Consider the following 20643-nt stretch of genomic DNA (forward strand, 5'->3'; position numbering starts at 1 on the left):
ATAATACAATACTTGGTAATGATACCCTAATGTTATGACATTTTCTGGATTTTGTTGTAGTTCTCAACTTTAGAAAGTTTTGCAAGTACTTTTTAAAGATCATATCTATCCAAGATTGTATAATTAAAAATCCAAAAGTTCCATTTTCTACGAGAAAAGGCAGTGGAAATGCTAAAATCTGCTAGTATATTGGAAAAATAATGTTGAGAATTATACTCACAGACAGCATAAGCTGAAGGAAACAAATTCCGCTTCAGAGAACTGCCGAAATTAGCAAGTGTAGCCGTCATCATATAAACTTATTATAGTATAATACAAAAATTGTTAATGATACCCTAATGTTATGACATTTTCTGGATTTTGTTGTAGTTCTCAAGTTTAGAAAGTTTTGCAAGTACTTTTTAAAGATCATATCTATCCAAGATTGTATAATTAAAAATCCAAAAGTTCCATTTCTACGAGAAAAGGCAGTGGAAATGCTAAAATCTGCTAGTATATTGGAAAAATAATGTTGAGAATTATACTCACAGACAGCATAAGCTGAAGGAAACAAATTCCGCTTCAGAGAAACTGCCGAAATTAGCAAGTGTAGCCGTCATCATATAAACTTATTATAGTATAATACAAAAATTGTTAATGATACCCTAATGTTATGATATTTTCTTGATTTTTTTGTAGTTCTCAACTTTAGAAAGGTTGCAAGTACTTTTTAAAGATCATATCTATCCAAGATTGTATAATTCAAGTTCCAAAAATTCCATTTCTTCGAGAAAAGGCAGTGGAAATGCTAATATCTGCTAGTATATTGGACAAATAATGTTGAGAATTATACTCACAGATAGCAGAGGATGAAGTAAATGAATTCCGATTCATAGAACTACCGTAAATAGCAGTGGTAAGAGTCATCATATAAATTTATTATAGTATAATACAAAACTTGGTAATGATACCCTAATGTTATGACATTTTCTGGATTTTGTTGTAGTTCTCAACTTTAGAAAGTTTTGTTAGTACTTTTTAAAGATCATATCTATCCAAGATTGTATAATTAAAAATCCAAAAGTTCCATTTCTACGAGAAAAGGCAGTGGAAATGCTAATATGTGCTTGCATTTGGACTTATAATGTTGAGAATTATACGCACAGACAGCATAAGATGAAGTAATCATATTCCGCTTCAGAGAAGTGCCGAAATTAGCAAGTGTAGCCGTCATCATATAAATTTATTTTAGTATAATACAAAACTTGCTAATAAAAGCCTAATGTTATGATATTTTCTTGATTTTTTTGTAGTTCTCAACTTAAGAAAGTTTTGCAAGTACTTTTTAAAGATCATATCTATCCAAGATTGTATAATTCAAGTTCCAAAAATTCCATTTCTTCGAGAAAAGGCAGTGGAAATGCTAATGTGTGCTTGCAATTGGACTAATAATGTTGAGAATTTTACGCACAGACAGCATAAGATGAAGTAAACAAATTCCGCTTCAGAGAAGTGCAGAAATTAGCAAGTGTAGCCGTCATCATATAAATTTATTTTAGTATAATACAAAACTTGCTAATAAAACCCAAATTTTATGATATTTTCTTGATTTTTTTGTAGTTCTCAACTTTAGAAAGTTGTGCAAGTACTTTTTAAAGATCATATCTATCCAAGATTGTATAATTCAAGTTCCAAAAATTCCATTTCTTTGAGAAAAGGCAGTGGAAATGCTAATATGTGCTTGCATTTGGACTAATAATGTTGAGAATTATACGCACAGACAGCATAAGATGAAGTAAACAAATTCCGCTTCAGAGAAGTGCCGAAATTAGCAAGTGTAGCCGTCATCATATAAATTTATTTTAGTATAATACAAAACTTGCTAATAAAACCCTAATGTTATGATATTTTCTTGATTTTTTTGTAGTTCTCAACTTTAGAAAGTTGTGCAAGTACTTTTTAAAGATCATATCTATCAAGATTGTATAATTAAAAATCCAAAAATTCCATTTCTACGAGAAAAGGCAGTGGAAATGCTAAAATCTGCTAGTATATTGGAAAAATAATGTTGAGAATTATACTCACAGACAGCATAAGCTGAAGGAAACAAATTCCGCTTCAGAGAACTGCCGAAATTAGCAAGTGTAGCCGTCATCATATAAACTTATTATAGTATAATACAAAAATTGTTAATGATACCCTAATGTTATGACATTTTCTGGATTTTGTTGTAGTTCTCAAGTTTAGAAAGTTTTGCAAGTACTTTTTAAAGATCATATCTATCCAAGATTGTATAATTCAAGTTCCAAAAATTCCATTTCTTCAAGAAAAGGCAGTGGAAATGCTAATATGTGCTTGCATTTGGACTAATAATGTTGAGAATTTTACGCACAGACAGCATAAGATGAAGTAAACAAATTCCGCTTCAGAGAAGTGCAGAAATTAGCAAGTGTAGCCGTCATCATATAAATTTATTTTAGTATAATACAAAACTTGCTAATAAAACCCTAATTTTATGATATTTTCTTGATTTTTTTGTAGTTCTCAACTTTAGAAAGTTGTGCAAGTACTTTTTAAAGATCATATCTATCCAAGATTGTATAATTCAAGTTCCAAAAATTCCATTTCTTCGAGAAAAGTCAGTGGAAATGCTAATATCTGCTAGTATATTGGACAAATAATGTTGAGAATTATACTCACAGATAGCAGAGGATGAAGTAAATGAATTCCGATTCATAGAACTACCGTAAATAGCAGTGGTGAGAGTCATCATATAAATTTATTATAGTATAATACAAAACTTGGTAATGATACCCTAATGTTATGACATTTTCTGGATTTTGTTGTAGTTCTCAACTTTAGAAAGTTTTGCAAGTACTTTTTAAAGATCATATCTATCCAAGATTGTATAATTCAAGTTCCAAAAATTCCATTTCTTCGAGAAAAGGCAGTGGAAATGCTAATATGTGCTTGCATTTGGACTAATAATGTTGAGAATTATACTCACAGATAGCAGAAGATGAAGTAAATAAATTCCGATTCAGAGAAGTGCAAAAATTAGCAAGTGTAGCCGTCATCATATAAACTTATTATAGTATAATAAAAAAATTGTTAATGATACCCTAATTTTATGACATTTTCTGGATTTTGTTGTAGTTCTCAACTTTAGAAAGTTTTGCAAGTACTTTTTAAAGATCATATCTATCCAAGATTGTATAATTCAAGTTCCAAAAATTCCATTTCTTTGAGAAAAGGCAGTGGAAATGCTAATATGTGCTTGCATTTGGACTAATAATGTTGAGAATTATACGCACAGAGAGCATAAGATGAAGTAAACAAATTCCGCTTCAGAGAAGTGCCGAAATTAGCAAGTGTAGCCGTCATCATATAAATTTATTTTAGTATAATACAAAACTTGCTAATAAAACCCTAATTTTATGATATTTTCTTGATTTTTTTGTAGTTCTCAACTTTAGAAAGTTTTGCAAGTACTTTTTAAAGATCATATCTATCCAAGATTGTATAATTCAAGTTCCAAAAATTCCATTTCTTTGAGAAAAGGCAGTGGAAATGCTAATATGTGCTTGCATTTGGACTAATAATGTTGAGAATTATACTCACAGATAGCAGAAGATGAAGTAAATATATTCCGATTCATAGAACTACCGTAAATAGCAGTGGTGAAAGTCATCATATAAATTTATTATAGTATAATACAATACTTGGTAATGATACCCTAATGTTATGACATTTTCTGGATTTTGTTGTAGTTCTCAACTTTAGAAAGTATTGCAAGTACTTTTTAAAGATCATATCTATCCAAGATTGTATAATTCAAGTTCCAAAAATTCCATTTCTTCGAGAAAAGGCAGTGGAAATGCTAATATGTGCTTGCATTTGGACTAATAATGTTGAGAATTATACTCACAGATAGCAGAAGATGAAGTAAATAAATTCCGATTCAGAGAAGTACCGTAAATAGCTTTGTTGAGTGTCATCATATAAATTTATTATACTATAATACAAAACTTGGTAATGATACCCTAATGTTATGACATTTTCTGGATTTTGTTGTAGTTCTCAAGTTTAGAAAGTTTTGCAAGTACTTTTTAAAGATCATATCTATCCAAGATTGTATAATTAAAAATCCAAAAGTTCCATTTCTACGAGAAAAGGCAGTGGAAATGCTAAAATCTGCTAGTATATTGGAAAAATAATGTTGAGAATTATACTCACAGACAGCATAAGCTGAAGGAAACAAATTCCGCTTCAGAGAACTGCCGAAATTAGCAAGTGTAGCCGTCATCATATAAACTTATTATAGTATAATACAAAAATTGTTAATGATACCCTAATTTTATGACATTTTCTGGATTTTGTTGTAGTTCTCAACTTTAGAAAGTTTTGCAAGTACTTTTTAAAGATCATATCTATCCAAGATTGTATAATTCAAGTTCCAAAAATTCCATTTCTTTGAGAAAAGGCAGTGGAAATGCTAATGTGTGCTTGCAATTGGACTAATAATGTTGAGAATTTTACGCACAGACAGCATAAGATGAAGTAAACAAATTCCGCTTCAGAGAAGTGCAGAAATTAGCAAGTGTAGCCGTCATCATATAAATTTATTTTAGTATAATACAAAACTTGCTAATAAAACCCAAATGTTATGATATTTTCTTGATTTTTTTGTAGTTCTCAACTTTAGAAAGTTGTGCAAGTACTTTTTAAAGATCATATCTATCCAAGATTGTATAATTCAAGTTCCAAAAATTCCATTTCTTCGAGAAAAGGCAGTGGAAATGCTAATATCTGCTAGTATATTGGACAAATAATGTTGAGAATTATACTCACAGATAGCAGAGGATGAAGTAAATGAATTCCGATTCATAGAACTACCGTAAATAGCAGTGGTCAGAGTCATCATATAAATTTATTATAGTATAATACAAAACTTGGTAATGATACCCTAATGTTATGACATTTTCTGGATTTTGTTGTAGTTCTCAAGTTTAGAAAGTTTTGCAAGTACTTTTTAAAGATCATATCTATCCAAGATTGTATAATTAAAAATCCAAAAATTCCATTTCTTCGAGAAAAGGCAGTGGAAATGCTAATATGTGCTTGCATTTGGACTAATAATGTTGAGAGTTTTACGCACAGACAGCATAAGATGAAGTAAACAAATTCCGCTTCAGAGAAGTGCAGAAATTAGCAAGTGTAGCCGTCATCATATAAATTTATTTTAGTATAATACAAAACTTGCTAATAAAACCCTAATTTTATGATATTTTCTTGATTTTTTTGTAGTTCTCAACTTTAGAAAGTTGTGCAAGTACTTTTTAAAGATCATATCTATCCAAGATTGTATAATTCAAGTTCCAAAAATTCCATTTCTTCGAGAAAAGTCAGTGGAAATGCTAATATCTGCTAGTATATTGGACAAATAATGTTGAGAATTATACTCACAGATAGCAGAGGATGAAGTAAATGAATTCCGATTCATAGAACTACCGTAAATAGCAGTGGTGAGAGTCATCATATAAATTTATTATAGTATAATACAAAACTTGGTAATGATACCCTAATGTTATGACATTTTCTGGATTTTGTTGTAGTTCTCAACTTTAGAAAGTTTTGCAAGTACTTTTTAAAGATCATATCTATCCAAGATTGTATAATTCAAGTTCCAAAAATTCCATTTCTTCGAGAAAAGGCAGTGGAAATGCTAATATGTGCTTGTATTTGGACTAATAATGTTGAGAATTATACTCACAGATAGAAGAAGATGAAGTAAATAAATTCCGATTCAGAGAAGTGCAGAAATTAGCAAGTGTAGCCGTCATCATTTAAATTTATTTTAGTATAATACAAAACTTGCTAATAAATCGCTAATGTTGGGATATTTTCTGGATTTTTTTGTAGTTCTCAACTTTAGAAAGTTTTGCAAGTACTTTTTAAAGATCATATCTATCCAAGATTGTATAATTCAAGTTCCAAAAATTCCATTTCTTTGAGAAAAGGCAGTGGAAATGCTAATATGTGCTTGCATTTGGACTAATAATGTTGAGAATTATACTCACAGATAGCAGAAGATGAAGTAAATATATTCCGATTCATAGAACTACCGTAAATAGCAGTGGTGAAAGTCATCATATAAATTTATTATAGTATAATACAATACTTGGTAATGATACCCTAATTTTATGATATTTTCTTGATTTTTTTGTAGTTCTCAACTTTAGAAAGTTGTGCAAGTACTTTTTAAAGATCATATCTATCCAAGATTGTATAATTCAAGTTCCAAAAATTCCATTTCTTCGAGAAAAGTCAGTGGAAATGCTAATATCTGCTAGTATATTGGACAAATAATGTTGAGAATTATACTCACAGATAGCAGAGGATGAAGTAAATGAATTCCGATTCATAGAACTACCGTAAATAGCAGTGGTGAGAGTCATCATATAAATTTATTATAGTATAATACAAAACTTGGTAATGATACCCTAATGTTATGACATTTTCTGGATTTTGTTGTAGTTCTCAACTTTAGAAAGTTTTGCAAGTACTTTTTAAAGATCATATCTATCCAAGATTGTATAATTCAAGTTCCAAAAATTCCATTTCTTCGAGAAAAGGCAGTGGAAATGCTAATATGTGCTTGTATTTGGACTAATAATGTTGAGAATTATACTCACAGATAGAAGAAGATGAAGTAAATAAATTCCGATTCAGAGAAGTGCAGAAATTAGCAAGTGTAGCCGTCATCATTTAAATTTATTTTAGTATAATACAAAACTTGCTAATAAATCGCTAATGTTGGGATATTTTCTGGATTTTTTTGTAGTTCTCAACTTTAGAAAGTTTTGCAAGTACTTTTTAAAGATCATATCTATCCAAGATTGTATAATTAAAAATCCAAAAATTCCATTTCTACGAGAAAAGGCAGTGGAAATGCTAATATCTGCTAGTATATTGGACAAATATTGTTGAGAATTATACTCACAGATAGCAGAAGATAAAGTAAATATATTCCGATTCATAGAACTACCGTAAATAGCAGTGGTGAGAGTCATCATATAAATTTATTATTGTATAATACAAAACTTGGTAATGATACCCTAATGTTATGACATTTTCTGGATTTTGTTGTAGTTCTCAACTTTAGAAAGTTTTGCAAGTACTTTTTAAAGATCATATCTATCCAAGATTGTATAATTCAAGTTCCAAAAATTCCATTTCTTCGAGAAAAGGCAGTGGAAATGCTAATATGTGCTTGCATTTGGACTAATAATGTTGAGAATTATACTCACAGATAGCAGAAGATGAAGTAAATAAATTCCGATTCAGAGAAGTGCAAAAATTAGCAAGTGTAGCCGTCATCATATAAACTTATTATAGTATAATAAAAAAATTGTTAATGATACCCTAATTTTATGACATTTTCTGGATTTTGTTGTAGTTCTCAACTTTAGAAAGTTATGCAAGTACTTTTTAAAGATCATATCTATCCAAGATTGTATAATTCAAGTTCCAAAAATTCCATTTCTTCGAGAAAAGGCAGTGGAAATGCTAATATCTGCTAGTATATTGGACAAATAATGTTGAGAATTATACTCACAGATAGCAGAGGATGAAGTAAATGAATTCCGATTCATAGAACTACCGTAAATAGCAGTGGTGAGAGTCATCATATAAATTTATTATAGTATAATACAAAACTTGGTAATGATACCCTAATGTTATGACATTTTCTGGATTTTTTTGTAGTTCTCAACTTTAGAAAGTTTTGCAAGTACTTTTTAAAGATCATATCTATCCAAGATTGTATAATTCAAGTTCCAAAAATTCCATTTCTTCGAGAAAAGGCAGTGGAAATGCTAATATCTGCTAGTATATTGGACAAATAATGTTGAGAATTATACTCACAGATAGCAGAGGATGAAGTAAATGAATTCCGATTCATAGAACTACCGTAAATAGCTGTGTTGAGTGTCATCATATAAATTTATTATACTATAATACAAAACTTGGTAATGATACCCTAATGTTATGATATTTTCTGGATTTTTTTGTAGTTCTCAACTTTAGAAAGTTTTGCAAGTACTTTTTAAAGATCATATCTATCCAAGATTGTATAATTCAAGTTCCAAAAATTCCATTTCTTCGAGAAAAGGCAGTGGAAATGCTAATATGTGCTTGCATTTGGACTAATAATGTTGAGAATTATACTCACAGATAGCAGAAGATGAAGTAAATAAATTCCGATTCAGAGAAGTGCAGAAATTAGCAAGTGTAGCCGTCATCATATAAACTTATTATAGTATAATAAAAAAATTGTTAATGATACCCTAATTTTATGACATTTTCTGGATTTTGTTGTAGTTATCAACTTTAGAAAGTTTTGCAAGTACTTTTTAAAGATCATATCTATCCAAGATTGTATAATTCAAGTTCCAAAAATTCCATTTCTTTGAGAAAAGGCAGTGGAAATGCTAATATGTGCTTGCATTTGGACTAATAATGTTGAGAATTATACGCACAGACAGCATAAGATGAAGTAAACAAATTCCGCTTCAGAGAAGTGCCGAAATTAGCAAGTGTAGCCGTCATCATATAAATTTATTTTAGTATAATACAAAACTTGCTAATAAAACCCTAATGTTATGATATTTTCTGGATTTTGTTGTAGTTCTCAACTTTAGAAAGTTTTGCAAGTACTTTTTAAAGATCATATCTATCCAAGATTGTATAATTCAAGTTCCAAAAATTCCATTTCTTCGAGAAAAGGCAGTGGAAATGCTAATATGTGCTTGCATTTGGACTAATAATGTTGCGAATTATACGCACAGACAGCATAAGATGAAGTAAACAAATTCCGCTTCAGAGAAGTGCCGAAATTAGCAAGTGTAGCCGTCATCATATAAATTTATTTTAGTATAATACAAAACTTGCTAATAAATCCCTAATGTTAGGATATTTTCTTGATTTTTTTGTAGTTCTCAACTTTAGAAAGTTTTGCAAGTACTTTTTAAAGATCATATCTATCCAAGATTGTATAATTCAAGTTCCAAAAATTCCATTTCTTCGAGAAAAGGCAGTGGAAATGCTAATATGTGCTTGCATTTGGACTAATAATGTTGAGAATTATACTCACAGATAGCAGAAGATGAAGTAAATAAATTCCGATTCAGAGAAGTACCGTAAATAGCTTTGTTGAGTGTCATCATATAAATTTATTATACTATAATACAAAACTTGGTAATGATACCCTAATGTTATGACATTTTCTGGATTTTGTTGTAGTTCTCAAGTTTAGAAAGTTTTGCAAGTACTTTTTAAAGATCATATCTATCCAAGATTGTATAATTAAAAATCCAAAAGTTCCATTTCTACGAGAAAAGGCAGTGGAAATGCTAAAATCTGCTAGTATATTGGAAAAATAATGTTGAGAATTATACTCACAGACAGCATAAGATGAAGGAAACAAATTCTGCTTCAGAGAACTGCCGAAATTAGCAAGTGTAGCCGTCATCATATAAACTTATTATAGTATAATACAAAAATTGTTAATGATACCCTAATTTTATGACATTTTCTGGATTTTGTTGTAGTTCTCAACTTTGGAAAGTTTTGCAAGTACTTTTTAAAGATCATATCTATCCAAGATTGTATAATTCAAGTTCCAAAAATTTCATTTCTTCGAGAAAAGGCAGTGGAAATGCTAATATCCGCTAGTATATTGGACAAATAATGTTGAGAATTATATTCACAGATAGCAGAGGATGAAGTAAATGAGTTCCGATTCATAGAACTACCGTAAATAGCAGTGGTGAGAGTCATCATATAGATTTATTATAGTATAATACAAAACTTGGTAATGATACCCTAATGTGATGACATTTTCTGGATTTTGTTGTAGTTCACAATTTTAGAAAAGTTGTGCGACTAATGTGTAATGTAAATACCTATCCAAGAATGTATAATTCAAATTCAAAAATTAAATTTCTACGAGAAAAGGCAGTGGCAGTGCTTATATCTGCTAATATATTGGACAAATAATGTTGAGAATTATACTCACAGATAGCAGAAGATGAAGCAAATGAATTCCGATTCAGACAACTACCGTAAATAGCAGTGGTAAGAGTCACCATATTAATATATTATTACATAATACAAAACACGGTAACACTCAAATAAAGCTCCAATTTTATGCCTTTTGATTGACTGTTGTAGATTTCAATTTTAAAAAAGTGGAGCAAGTATTCTGTTAAGATAATATCTATCCAAGATTGTATAATTCAAATTCCAAAAATTCCATTTCTACGAGAATAGGCAGTGGAAATGCTAATATCTGCTTGCATTTTGGACTAATAATGTTGAGAATTATACGCACAGATAGCATAAGATGAAGTAAACAAATTCCGCTTCAGAGAAGTGCCGAAAATAACAAGGGTAGCAGTCATCATATAAATTAATTTTAGTATAATACAAAACTTGGTAATAAAACCATAATATTATGCCTTTTTCTGGATTTTGTTGTAGTTCTCAATTGTAGAAAGTTGTGCAAGTACTTTTTAAAGATCATATCTATCCAAGATTGTATAATTCAAGTTCCAAAAATTTCATTTCTTCGAGAAAAGGCAGTGGAAATGCTAATATCCGCTAGTATATTGGACAAATAATGTTGAGAATTATATTCACAGATAGCAGAGGATGAAGTAAATGAATTCCGATTCATAGAACTACCGTAAATAGCAGTGGTGAGAGTCATCATATAGATTTATTATAGTATAATACAAAACTTGGTAATGATACCCTAATGTTATGACATTTTCTGGATTTTGTTGTAGTTCACAATTTTAGAAAAGTTGTGCGACTAATGTGTAATGTAAATACCTATCCAAGAATGTATAATTCAAATTCAAAATTTAAATTCTACGAGAAAAGGCAGTGGCAGTGCTTATATCTGCTAATATATTGGACAAATAATGTTGAGAATTATACTCACAGATAGCAGAAGATGAAGCAAATGAATTCCGATTCAGTCAACTACCGTAAATAGCAGTGGTAAGAGTCACCATATGAATATAATATTACATAATACAAAACACGGTAACACTCAAATAAAGCTCCAATTTTATGCCTTTTGATTGACTGTTGTAGATTTCAATTTTAAAAAAGTGGAGCAAGCATTCTGTTAAGATAATATCTATCCAAGATTGTATAATTCAAATTCCAAAAATTCCATTTCTACGAGAATAGGCAGTGGAAATGCTAATATCTGCTTGCATTTTGGACTAATAATGTTGAGAATTATACGCACAGATAGCATAAGATGAAGTAAACAAATTCCGCTTCAGAGAAGTGCCGAAAATAGCAAGGGTAGCAGTCATCATATAAATTAATTTTAGTATAATACAAAACTTGGTAATAAAACCATAATATTATGCCTTTTTCTGGATTTTGTTGTAGTTCTCAATTTTAGAAAAGTTGTGCAAGTACTTTTTATAGATCATATCTATCAATGATTGTATAATTAAAAATCCAAAAGTTCCATTTCTACGAAAAAAGGCAGTGGAAATGCTAATATCAGCTTGCATTTGGACTTATAATGTCGAGAATTATACGCACAGATAGCAGAAGATGAAGTAAATAAATTCCGATTAGAGAAGTATCGTAAATAGCTGTGTTGAGTGTCATCATATAAATTTATTATATTATAATACAAAGCATGGTAATGAAAACCTAATTTTATGAAATTTTCTTGATTTTGTTGTAGTTCTCAATTTTAGAAAGTTGTGCAAGTACTTTTTAAAGATCATATCTATCCAAGATTGTATAATTCAAGTTCCAAAAATTCCATTTCTTCGAGAAAAGGCACTGAAAATGCTAATATTTGCTAGTATTTTGGACAAATAATTTTGAGAATTACACGCACAGATATCGGAAGATGTAGTCAATAAATTCCGTTTCAGAGAAGTACCGTAAATAGCTGTGTCGAGTGTCATCATATAAATTTATTATAGTATAATACAAAACATGTTAATGAACACCTAATGTTATGAAATTTTCTTGATTTTGTTGTAGTTCTTAATTTTAGAAAGTTGTGCAAGTACTTTTTAATGATCATATCTATCCATGATTGTATAATTAAAATTCCAAAAATTCCATTTCTGCGAGAAAAATCAGTGGAAATGCTAATAACCGTTAGTATTTTGGACAAATAATGATGAGAATTATACGCACCGATAGCAGAAGATGATGTAAATAAATTCCGATTGGCCTGTCAGGACATTAAAGAAGCTAATGATCACTTTCCGGGCAGTGGTAAGTGTGTGGCTTACAAACTGACATTGTCCGGACATAAGCCTATACCTAAAATCGGGGATAGGTATACAGTCATAACTGGCAGTACCCTAGAAAACCAAACAAATGATTAAATCCATTCAAATCAACTTGAACTGCTGGAATTCAGCTCAGGCTCTGCTACATCAAGTAGCAGCTGAGAAGTCATCCGACTTCATATTCGCAAGCGAACCTAACCAAGACGGAGGTCCAAACTGGTACATGGACACAATGGGCAAAGCCGCAATCGTAAATATTTTACGATTATGACTTGAAGATGAAGGTACCGGGGAAGCGGGTTTTAGTTGGGTCTCTGCGCATGGAATTAGATTCTATTCGTGCTACTGGTCACGCAACTCCACGTTCCCTGAATACTTGGACTTCTTAAAGTGATAAAGTGATCTTCGTTAAGTGATCATTTCTATATAGACTTCGACGTATATCTCGGCGCTGCAAAAAATGATGCACAGAAATCTAGATTCCCGTAAATAAATTTCAAAATACTGGAATCAGCACTTACCACTGAAAGTTTTTACTAAGTTACATCCTGTAAGGAAGCCGAATAAGGTGCTCTGGCCCTCACAGAAGCAATTCATGCCTGCCGTACTGTAACCCCAGCCAGTAAGAGAGCTTGAAAACTAGTCCACTGGTGGACCTCTGAAATCAGCACACTCCGAAATACAGCCAACCATCTGCGTAGGGTCTTCCAAGGAAAGAGGAAACGGACCGGACCCAGAAATAGCACAGCTGAAGAAGAGAATGCGAAGGCAGCGAGGAGAAGTCTAGTACACGCTATAAAGAGGGCTAAGGAAGACGCATGGAGGAAGCTCTGTGATCTTTTAGAACACGACACCTGGGGACTACCTTACAAACTAGTTATGGGTAAGTTGTCGAGACCCCTTCTATCCCGGAACTCAACGTCACAGGACGCATTGCGCACATCGTCAACGGATTATTCCCACAACACCAAAGAAGTGACACTATTTCTGGGTACCATAACACGTTGCTGGATGAAGCCCATTGGAGAATAGACCTCACGGAGCTAAAATCCGTAGTAAGCCGACTGAGGAACAAAATAGCCCCAGGAACCGACGGTATCCCGAACGAAGTGGTGAAAGCAATCGTTGCCCACAACCACAATGTATTACTCAGCGTCTATAACTCCTGCCTAGCGGAGGGGAAGATAGCCAGGCTGCTACTCATACGAAAAGGCGACAAAAGCAAACCATCTTCCTACAGGCCCTATGCCTATTAGACTGCCTGGGAAAGCTGTTTGAAAAAATTCTGGACACCCGTTTGCGGCGCCATCTAGAGAATACTGGAGGCCTGGACGATATGCAATTTGTGTTTCCGCAAGGGTCGATCAACAACGGACGCGCTGAACGCATTGAGAGCGATTATCAAGACAACAAGATTAAAAGTAGGTATCCTCACGATGGACATCAAAATGCCTTCAATTCTGCCCCCTGGGATGCAATTATGAAGGCAGTACACGAGAAAGACATTCCTGATTACCTGTAACAAATTTATCAGCAGTTATCTAGACAACCGTAGACTAGTTATTGAAACAGACAACGAGGGTACCACAGAGATCGAAGTCACATGCGGAGTCCCACAAGGTTCGGTCCTCGGGCGAACCTTGTGGAACATACTATACGATGGGCTCTTGAGGACTATACTCCCCACTGGAGTCAAGTTCCTCGCATTTGCGGACGACGTCACCCTGGTGGCCGAAGCCAGAGACAGTATCGAGCTGGAACAACTGCTAACCATCTCAGCCAATTAAGTCAAGGTCTGGCTTGCCAATGCAGAACTGCAACTCGCAATGATAATCACTAACACCAGTACGTACAACGACATGCGCATCACTATCGATGGCCACCAAGTAACCACTTGCAAGAACCTGAAATACCTTGGGCTACAGCTCGACAGCAAGTGGTCATTTTCAGCACACGCAAAAGCAGTTGCGGCAAAAGCTGGCAAAGTTATGCAAAATTTGGCTAGAATAATGCCCAATATAAGCGCTGCGAAATTGCGGAAGAGGAAGCTACTCAGCAACTTTGTGCACTCTATTCTGCTGTACGGCGCTCCTATATGGGCACAAGATATGTGTAAAACAGGTTGGACTACACTGCTCAAAATCCAAAGAAGGATCTGCCTGAGGGTAGCTTCGGCATTTGAAAACTGTAGCAGCACCAATTCTACGCTTAGGGGAATCGCCCAAGGGCTAAACGAACTGAGGAAAGAAGTCAAGGAAATAAGGGATGCTCAAAGGCTGAGTAACAGTAAGGAGGTCGGTGGAACCTGGACCGAGGTGGTCAGGAGAAAACCACCTACTACGAAATCTTTAAACAAGAATGTTGCCGACGTGATATCAGCATCAGGGCCAACTACGTGCCCGCCACCGGCTGCTAGGCAGCAACGAGTAAGAACGCGGCCACCCGCAATTTTGGTCCAGGTTGGCTAGGAGGAATTCCCGGCGCTTGTCCACAAAATCCGTGGAACAACGAACCGAGACGTCATCGGTGACCATGAAGTGGGGATGAGACAGACGAAATCTGGAAACCTTCTGATCGAGATCAAAGGTGATCCAGAACAAGTAGAAGCAGTTCGGGCTGAGGTGTCGAGGTCCGCTGGAGAAGACATCGAAGTGCGAACTCTTCAACAAAAGGCGCTGCAGGAGATCAGGGACCTGGATCAGTGGGCAAGCCAAGAAGAGTTGATTGAAGCGGTGGTGATGGCAACGGGTGCCAACCGAGATGCTGTGAGGACGATTAGCCTAAGGAAGCGCTACGGTGGTACTCAGACTGCTCTCGTTATAGTCCCTACGGCATTGTATTCGTAATGTGTTGCTACAGGGCCGTATACGAGTCGGAATGGTCAACTGCAGGGTCAGACAGGGCGACAGCAGAGCTCGGTGTTTCCGCTGCTTATCGTTTGGACATACGTCAAAGGCATGCGATGGTACGGACAGGACGGAGTGTTGCCAGCGCTGCGGCGAGGCCGGACACAAGGCGGCAGCTTGCAGTGCTCCTGCCTCGGCGGTCAGTGCTTTCGCCAAGGTGGTGGGCGCGGCTGGGGCGAAAACACCATGATGTGTTCAAACCACCGTAATCCCTCGAGAGCGGTCCCTCCGGCCGGGTTTAACGTGATCCAGATAAACTTGAATCCCTGTTGGGCTGCACAACAGCTGCTCCTGCAGACCATCACTGAGGTCGACGCAACAATTGCCGTCATCAGTGACTACCATCGACCGATGGGTGACGAAGAGCGGTGGATTGAGAGTGCCGACAGAAAGTGTGCCATCTTTGTGACGGGCAATCCTCTTCCGGCTATTACTAACCACGGCGCTGGACCGGGCTGGACCGAGCAAGAGTCAATGGCATACTGTTTTACAGCTGCTATTGCAGCCCCAATTGCACCATTCCAGAGTTTGACGCTTTCCTCGGTGGCCTCGAGTCGTCGATATGGAATGTATCAAGTCCCCGGGAGAACCTCATCGTGGCCGGTGATTTCAACTCTTACTCTGCCGAATGGGGGTCCGCCACAGATGACCAGCGAGGATCTCTCCTCTACGACCTTGCGGCATCACTTGGGTTGTTATTCTGTATCACGGGCTCCGTGCCGACGTACAGGCGGGTAAATGCTGCTTCAGTCAGCGACGTAACTCTGGCAAAGCCCTCGCCGAATAACCACCAACTGGTCAAGGATTGGAAGGTGCTGGAAGATTACTCTGCTAGCGACCATATGTACGTCACCTATAATGTAACAGCACCGAATGCTAGTCGCTCCTCAAGCGGCCCGGCAAGAGCCCAATCTCCCGGGTGGTCGATCAAAAAACTCAACTAGGATGTGCTTGGCGTCTTCTGGGACCTAGTGGGTGCTCCCCCTCGACTGTCACGCCTACTGTCTCGACCAGCTCCTGACGACCGCGTGTGAGGCAACGATGCCGCGCAGAGCCGTCCTGAACGAGGAGGCCAGTCCACTGGTGGAATAGCGAGATTGCGGGCTTACGCAAGACCGCTATAGCGGACCGCAGGATATACCAACGTTCTGGGCGCAGGTCGTCACAGACATCACGCGAGGCTGAAAGGGAGTCCTACTTTAGCGCTAGAGCGGAGCTAATGCGCGCTATACGGAGTGCGCAGGAGAAGTGTTGGACAGAACTGTGCCTATCTGTTGAAAACGATCCATGGGGCGTCCCGTATAGGCTCGTAACCAAAAGACTTGGACGTCGTTCCCCAGCTTTGGACAGGGAAGTGACCATCAACGTGGCCCGCGGCCTGTTTCCGTCACCCTCCCCTCCGGTTTGGAGGGACGTCCCCTTGGTTGCGGAGGTTACCGCTTTCCTAGTCGACCCTTCTGACGAATCTATACCGATCCCTCCGATCACTACTGAGGAAGTGGGTCGCGCGGTTAAAAGACTACCATCAGGTAAGGCGCCGGATCCAGACCTTGTGCCGAACGAGATAATTCGGTTCGCATTCGCCAGATTTCCAGAGACCTATGTAGACTGCTACAACGCGTGTCTCACAAACGGTGACTTCCCGTCGAGATGGAAACGCGCAAAGTTGGTTCTGCTGCATAAAGGGCAAGGCAAACCGCCGGACCTTCCATCCAGCCACCGGCCTATTAGCCTTCTAGACGGGGCTGGCAAAGTCTTTGAGAGGGTGCTGCTTAACAGACTCGAGTCGCACGTCGCTAACGTCGGAGCAATAAGCGGCACGCAGTACGGATTCAGACGGGCAAAGTCTACCACAGACGCGGTCGAAGACGTCCTGAAAGTGGCGCAAAGTGCTAAACGCGGCCCAGTGCAGGACAGGCACCTGTGCGTACTCGTATCCCTGGACGTTAAAAACGCTTTTAACTCGGCTCCGTGGCACCTGATCGACGAGGCTCTGCGGAGATCTGCTACCCCGGAGTATTTGATTAAGATCATAAGATCCTACATGCACGATAGGAGTTTGGTGGTGTACGAGGACCTGCGCATGCCCGTTACATGTGGCGTTCCTCAAGGATCGGTCATGGGACCGTTCTTATGGAATATTTTTTATGACGGCGTTCTGCGACTACCGGTACGAGATGGCGTACGCATAATTGCGTTTGCGGATGATGTGGCAGTAGTGGCAGTCGCCCATAACGCCGAGCTCATCGAGCAAATCGTGAATCCGACATTAGAAGACATCGCCGGTTGGATGTCCTCCAACGGTCTGCACCTGGCACCCGAGAAGTCAGAGTGCGTCGTTCTGACGAACAAGCACTCCTTCCGCTAGCCCGACCTGTACATCCAAGGATGCCAAGTCCCGGTCAAACGCTCGATAAGGTACTTGGGAAAACGGCTGGACACCAGACTATCGTTCGTGGAACACATCGGTACGGTGGCAGCGGGAGCGAGGAAGGCAGCGATTGCCCTGTCGAGGCTTATGCCTAACGTCGGTGGCCCATCCCAATCGAAAAGGAGTTTGTTAATAAGCGTGATTCATAGCCGGCTGCTCTACGGAGCAGTAATCTGGTCGGAGCGGTTTTCGGAGACGCAGAAGAGCAAGAATCTCCTTCTGCAAGCACAGAGGGTGGCTGCACTGAGGGTCGCGTGTGTTATCGAACGGTTTCGGACATGGCTTCCCTCGTGCTGGCCAGAATACCCCCTGTCACTCTACAGGCTGACAGTAGAAGAAGAATTGCGTTGACGAAGAGTGCCGGTGCTTCCCCGACCAAGTGGGAAATCACGGCGGATATAGTACAGTGATGGCAGGAACTCTGGGTGGCGACCCCCAAGGCGGAGTGGTCAAAGAGGCTCATTTTCGACTCGTCAAGGTGGTGGTACCGAGGACCGAAGACTGTGAGTTATCACATGGCCCAGGCCCTCACCGGCCACGGGTGTTTTCAGAAATATCTGTGGTCGATGGGCAAGGCGCAAAGTCCGGCCTGCTATCACTGCCCGGCGGAGGTGGACGACGTCGAGTATACACTATTTGTATGCATGTTTTGGAACCTCCAGCGACGCGAGCTGGCGCTGTCGATCGGACGTCGCCGACTTACTGTGCGGACCAGCTGCAGCCGAGTTGCCAGTGGAAAGAGAACCCAGGAGGAGGATCCTCGCATCAGCTGCTAAGAAAAGGGAACTGTTCAACCATATGGTCGAAGACATCATGAGTGTTAAAGAAGAGCTAGAAAGGGAGAGGCAGTTGGCGGCTCCCAGTCTGATGTAAATAAATTTGTTATACTTTTTTATAATATTGTATAAATTGTAGTGTTTTTCATTGAATAAATGATGCTGGTAGGGAGGCAGTAATGGGGAAATCTAATTCCCTCCCTGTTTAGCGATTGTCTAAAAAAAAAAAAAAAAGGTTAGGTTAGGTCAGGTTGGATCAGAAACGGCAGCGGCAACAGAAGCAGCAGATGCAGATGCAGCCCCAGCAGCAGCAGACCTGGAGCGAGGTCGTGAAAAAGAAGAGGCCACCGAAGCCGGCCCGACAACCACACTCGGCCACCGACCTAGTGGCTCTCCTGCGGAAGCGGGCTTCGCGATCCATGGCGGTCACCATTGACCGCCCGGCTGAAGGAGGCTCTCTAGCCTCCGTGATGAAGAAGGTATCGGGCTTGATCAACCTTCAGTCTCTTGGCGTCAAGGTCCTGACGACAAGAAAGACCAGGGCGGGCAGTATTCTCCTCGAGGTCGAGGGGAATGAAAAAGCCACGCTGCTAGCCGGGAAGATCCGTGAGGTGGTAGAAGACGCGGCCAGGGTCAGGTTACCCGAGCCCTGTACGCCCGTTCTACTGCTGGGAGTTCCAGAATGGGCAGAGGCAGAGAACGTCGTTGCTGGTGTCACGCAGGCGGGAGTCACCGGAGTCACCTCCGAGAACGTGACCATCCGCAAGAACTCCGGAGGAAGAGGGGAGTTCGTCGCGAGCCTGCACTTGCCGCTCAAGGACGTCATCACGCTGGCGGAGAAGAAAGCGGTCACCGTGGAGTGGACCAGGTGCAGGGTCAAGCTGTTGACTAACAACCAACCAACCTACTTCCGCTGCCAAGGCAAAGGACACCTAGCTGCCGAGTGCCGGGGCGAGGCCAAACCCCGTCGCTGTCACAGGTGCAAGAAGGAAGACCACCTGGTGAAGGACTGCGCCCAACAGAAGCAGACGCAGCAGCCTCAAGACCTCAAGACGTGAGACGCCTGCAGAAGCGAGCAGAGCGGTGTGATGGGACTCAACTTCGTACAGTGCAACCTCAACCATTGTCGCGTGGCACAAGACCTCGTCACGCAGTATATGGTTGAAGAGAAAGTCGACGTCGCCCTGATCAGCGACCCTTACAAGGCGGATCCAAACTCCAGTGCCTGGCACGCGAGCGCCGGACAACGGAAGGCAGCCATCTATGTCGCGAACACGGGAGTAACAGTGGCTAACGTCATCAGCGACCCTGAGTTTGTGTCAGCTCGACTAAACGGCGTCCAGGTGTACAGCTGCTACGCGTCGCCCAACAAGCCCATCGAAGACTTCCAGGACCTGCTCCGCCGTCTCAAGGACAGCATCAGGACCGTTCAACAGGAAGTCCCCGTCCTCGTCACCGGGGATCTCAACGCGAGATCTGCTGCGTGGGGCGACTGGGTCGACAACAGAAAAGGAGAAGAACTGGAGCTGCTGATCGAGTCCCTCGGTCTGGTCATCGCGAACTCGGGCTCAACTCCGACCTTCTCGAGAGGCGCCGGATCCATCGTCGACGTCACCCTGTCCTGCGACTCCTTGGCAGCTCACATCACAGACTGGAGAGTACTGGAGTTGGTGTTCAATAACAGCGACCACCATCACATCACATCACATCAGGTTCTCCCTGACTCCTGGACGCGACCAAGACAGAGCCACTCCCGCGACCACCGTCGCCCCACGCGTCTGGAACACCGCGGGCGATGTCGCCAACGACACCTTCCTCGCTGGACTGTTCCTGGCCGAGTGGCTCGAACATGACGGCTCCCAGGACTGGCAGGACGCAGAGCGCGGGGCCTCCCGGGAGAACGGGAACGGTGCACGCAAACTGCGCGGAGGGCGGTACGCTGGAGATCGTGATTTCCGGAGGCGTGCCCCAGGGTTCCGTCGTGGGCCCCCTCCTATGGAACGCTACATTTGACGCCGTCCTGAGAACCGAGCTGCCCAGCGGAGCCAAGCTGCTGGGATTCGCAGATGACACGATGTTGGTCACCAGGGCCAAGTCGACCCAGGAGTTGGAATCCGTGACGAACGAGGCACTGTCCTTGGTGGAGCAGCGGATCACCGACCTCGGCCTTCAGATCGCGGTGGGGAAGACGGAAGCCGTCCTCTTCA

The 20643-nt window shown here is 39.5% G+C and overlaps 2 protein-coding genes across 2 annotated transcripts; both read left to right on the top strand.

Moving 5' to 3' along the window:
• The first annotated feature begins 18473 nt into the window (after positions 1-18473).
• On the top strand, positions 18474-19494 carry LOC132924849 (uncharacterized). Its single transcript, XM_060989289.1, has 2 exons — positions 18474-18529; positions 18687-19494. The coding sequence occupies exons 1-2, from the start codon at positions 18474-18476 to the stop codon at positions 19492-19494; spliced, it is 864 nt and encodes a 287-aa protein (XP_060845272.1).
• Positions 19495-19524: 30 nt separating this feature from the next.
• Positions 19525-20289, top strand: LOC132924850 (uncharacterized). Its single transcript, XM_060989290.1, has one exon. It carries the CDS (start codon positions 19525-19527, stop codon positions 20287-20289), a length of 765 nt encoding a protein of 254 aa, XP_060845273.1.
• Positions 20290-20643: the final 354 nt, after the last annotated feature.

Source organism: Rhopalosiphum padi, chromosome 3 (assembly GCF_020882245.1).
Source record: "Rhopalosiphum padi isolate XX-2018 chromosome 3, ASM2088224v1, whole genome shotgun sequence".
NCBI classification, from domain to species: domain Eukaryota; kingdom Metazoa; phylum Arthropoda; class Insecta; order Hemiptera; family Aphididae; genus Rhopalosiphum; species Rhopalosiphum padi.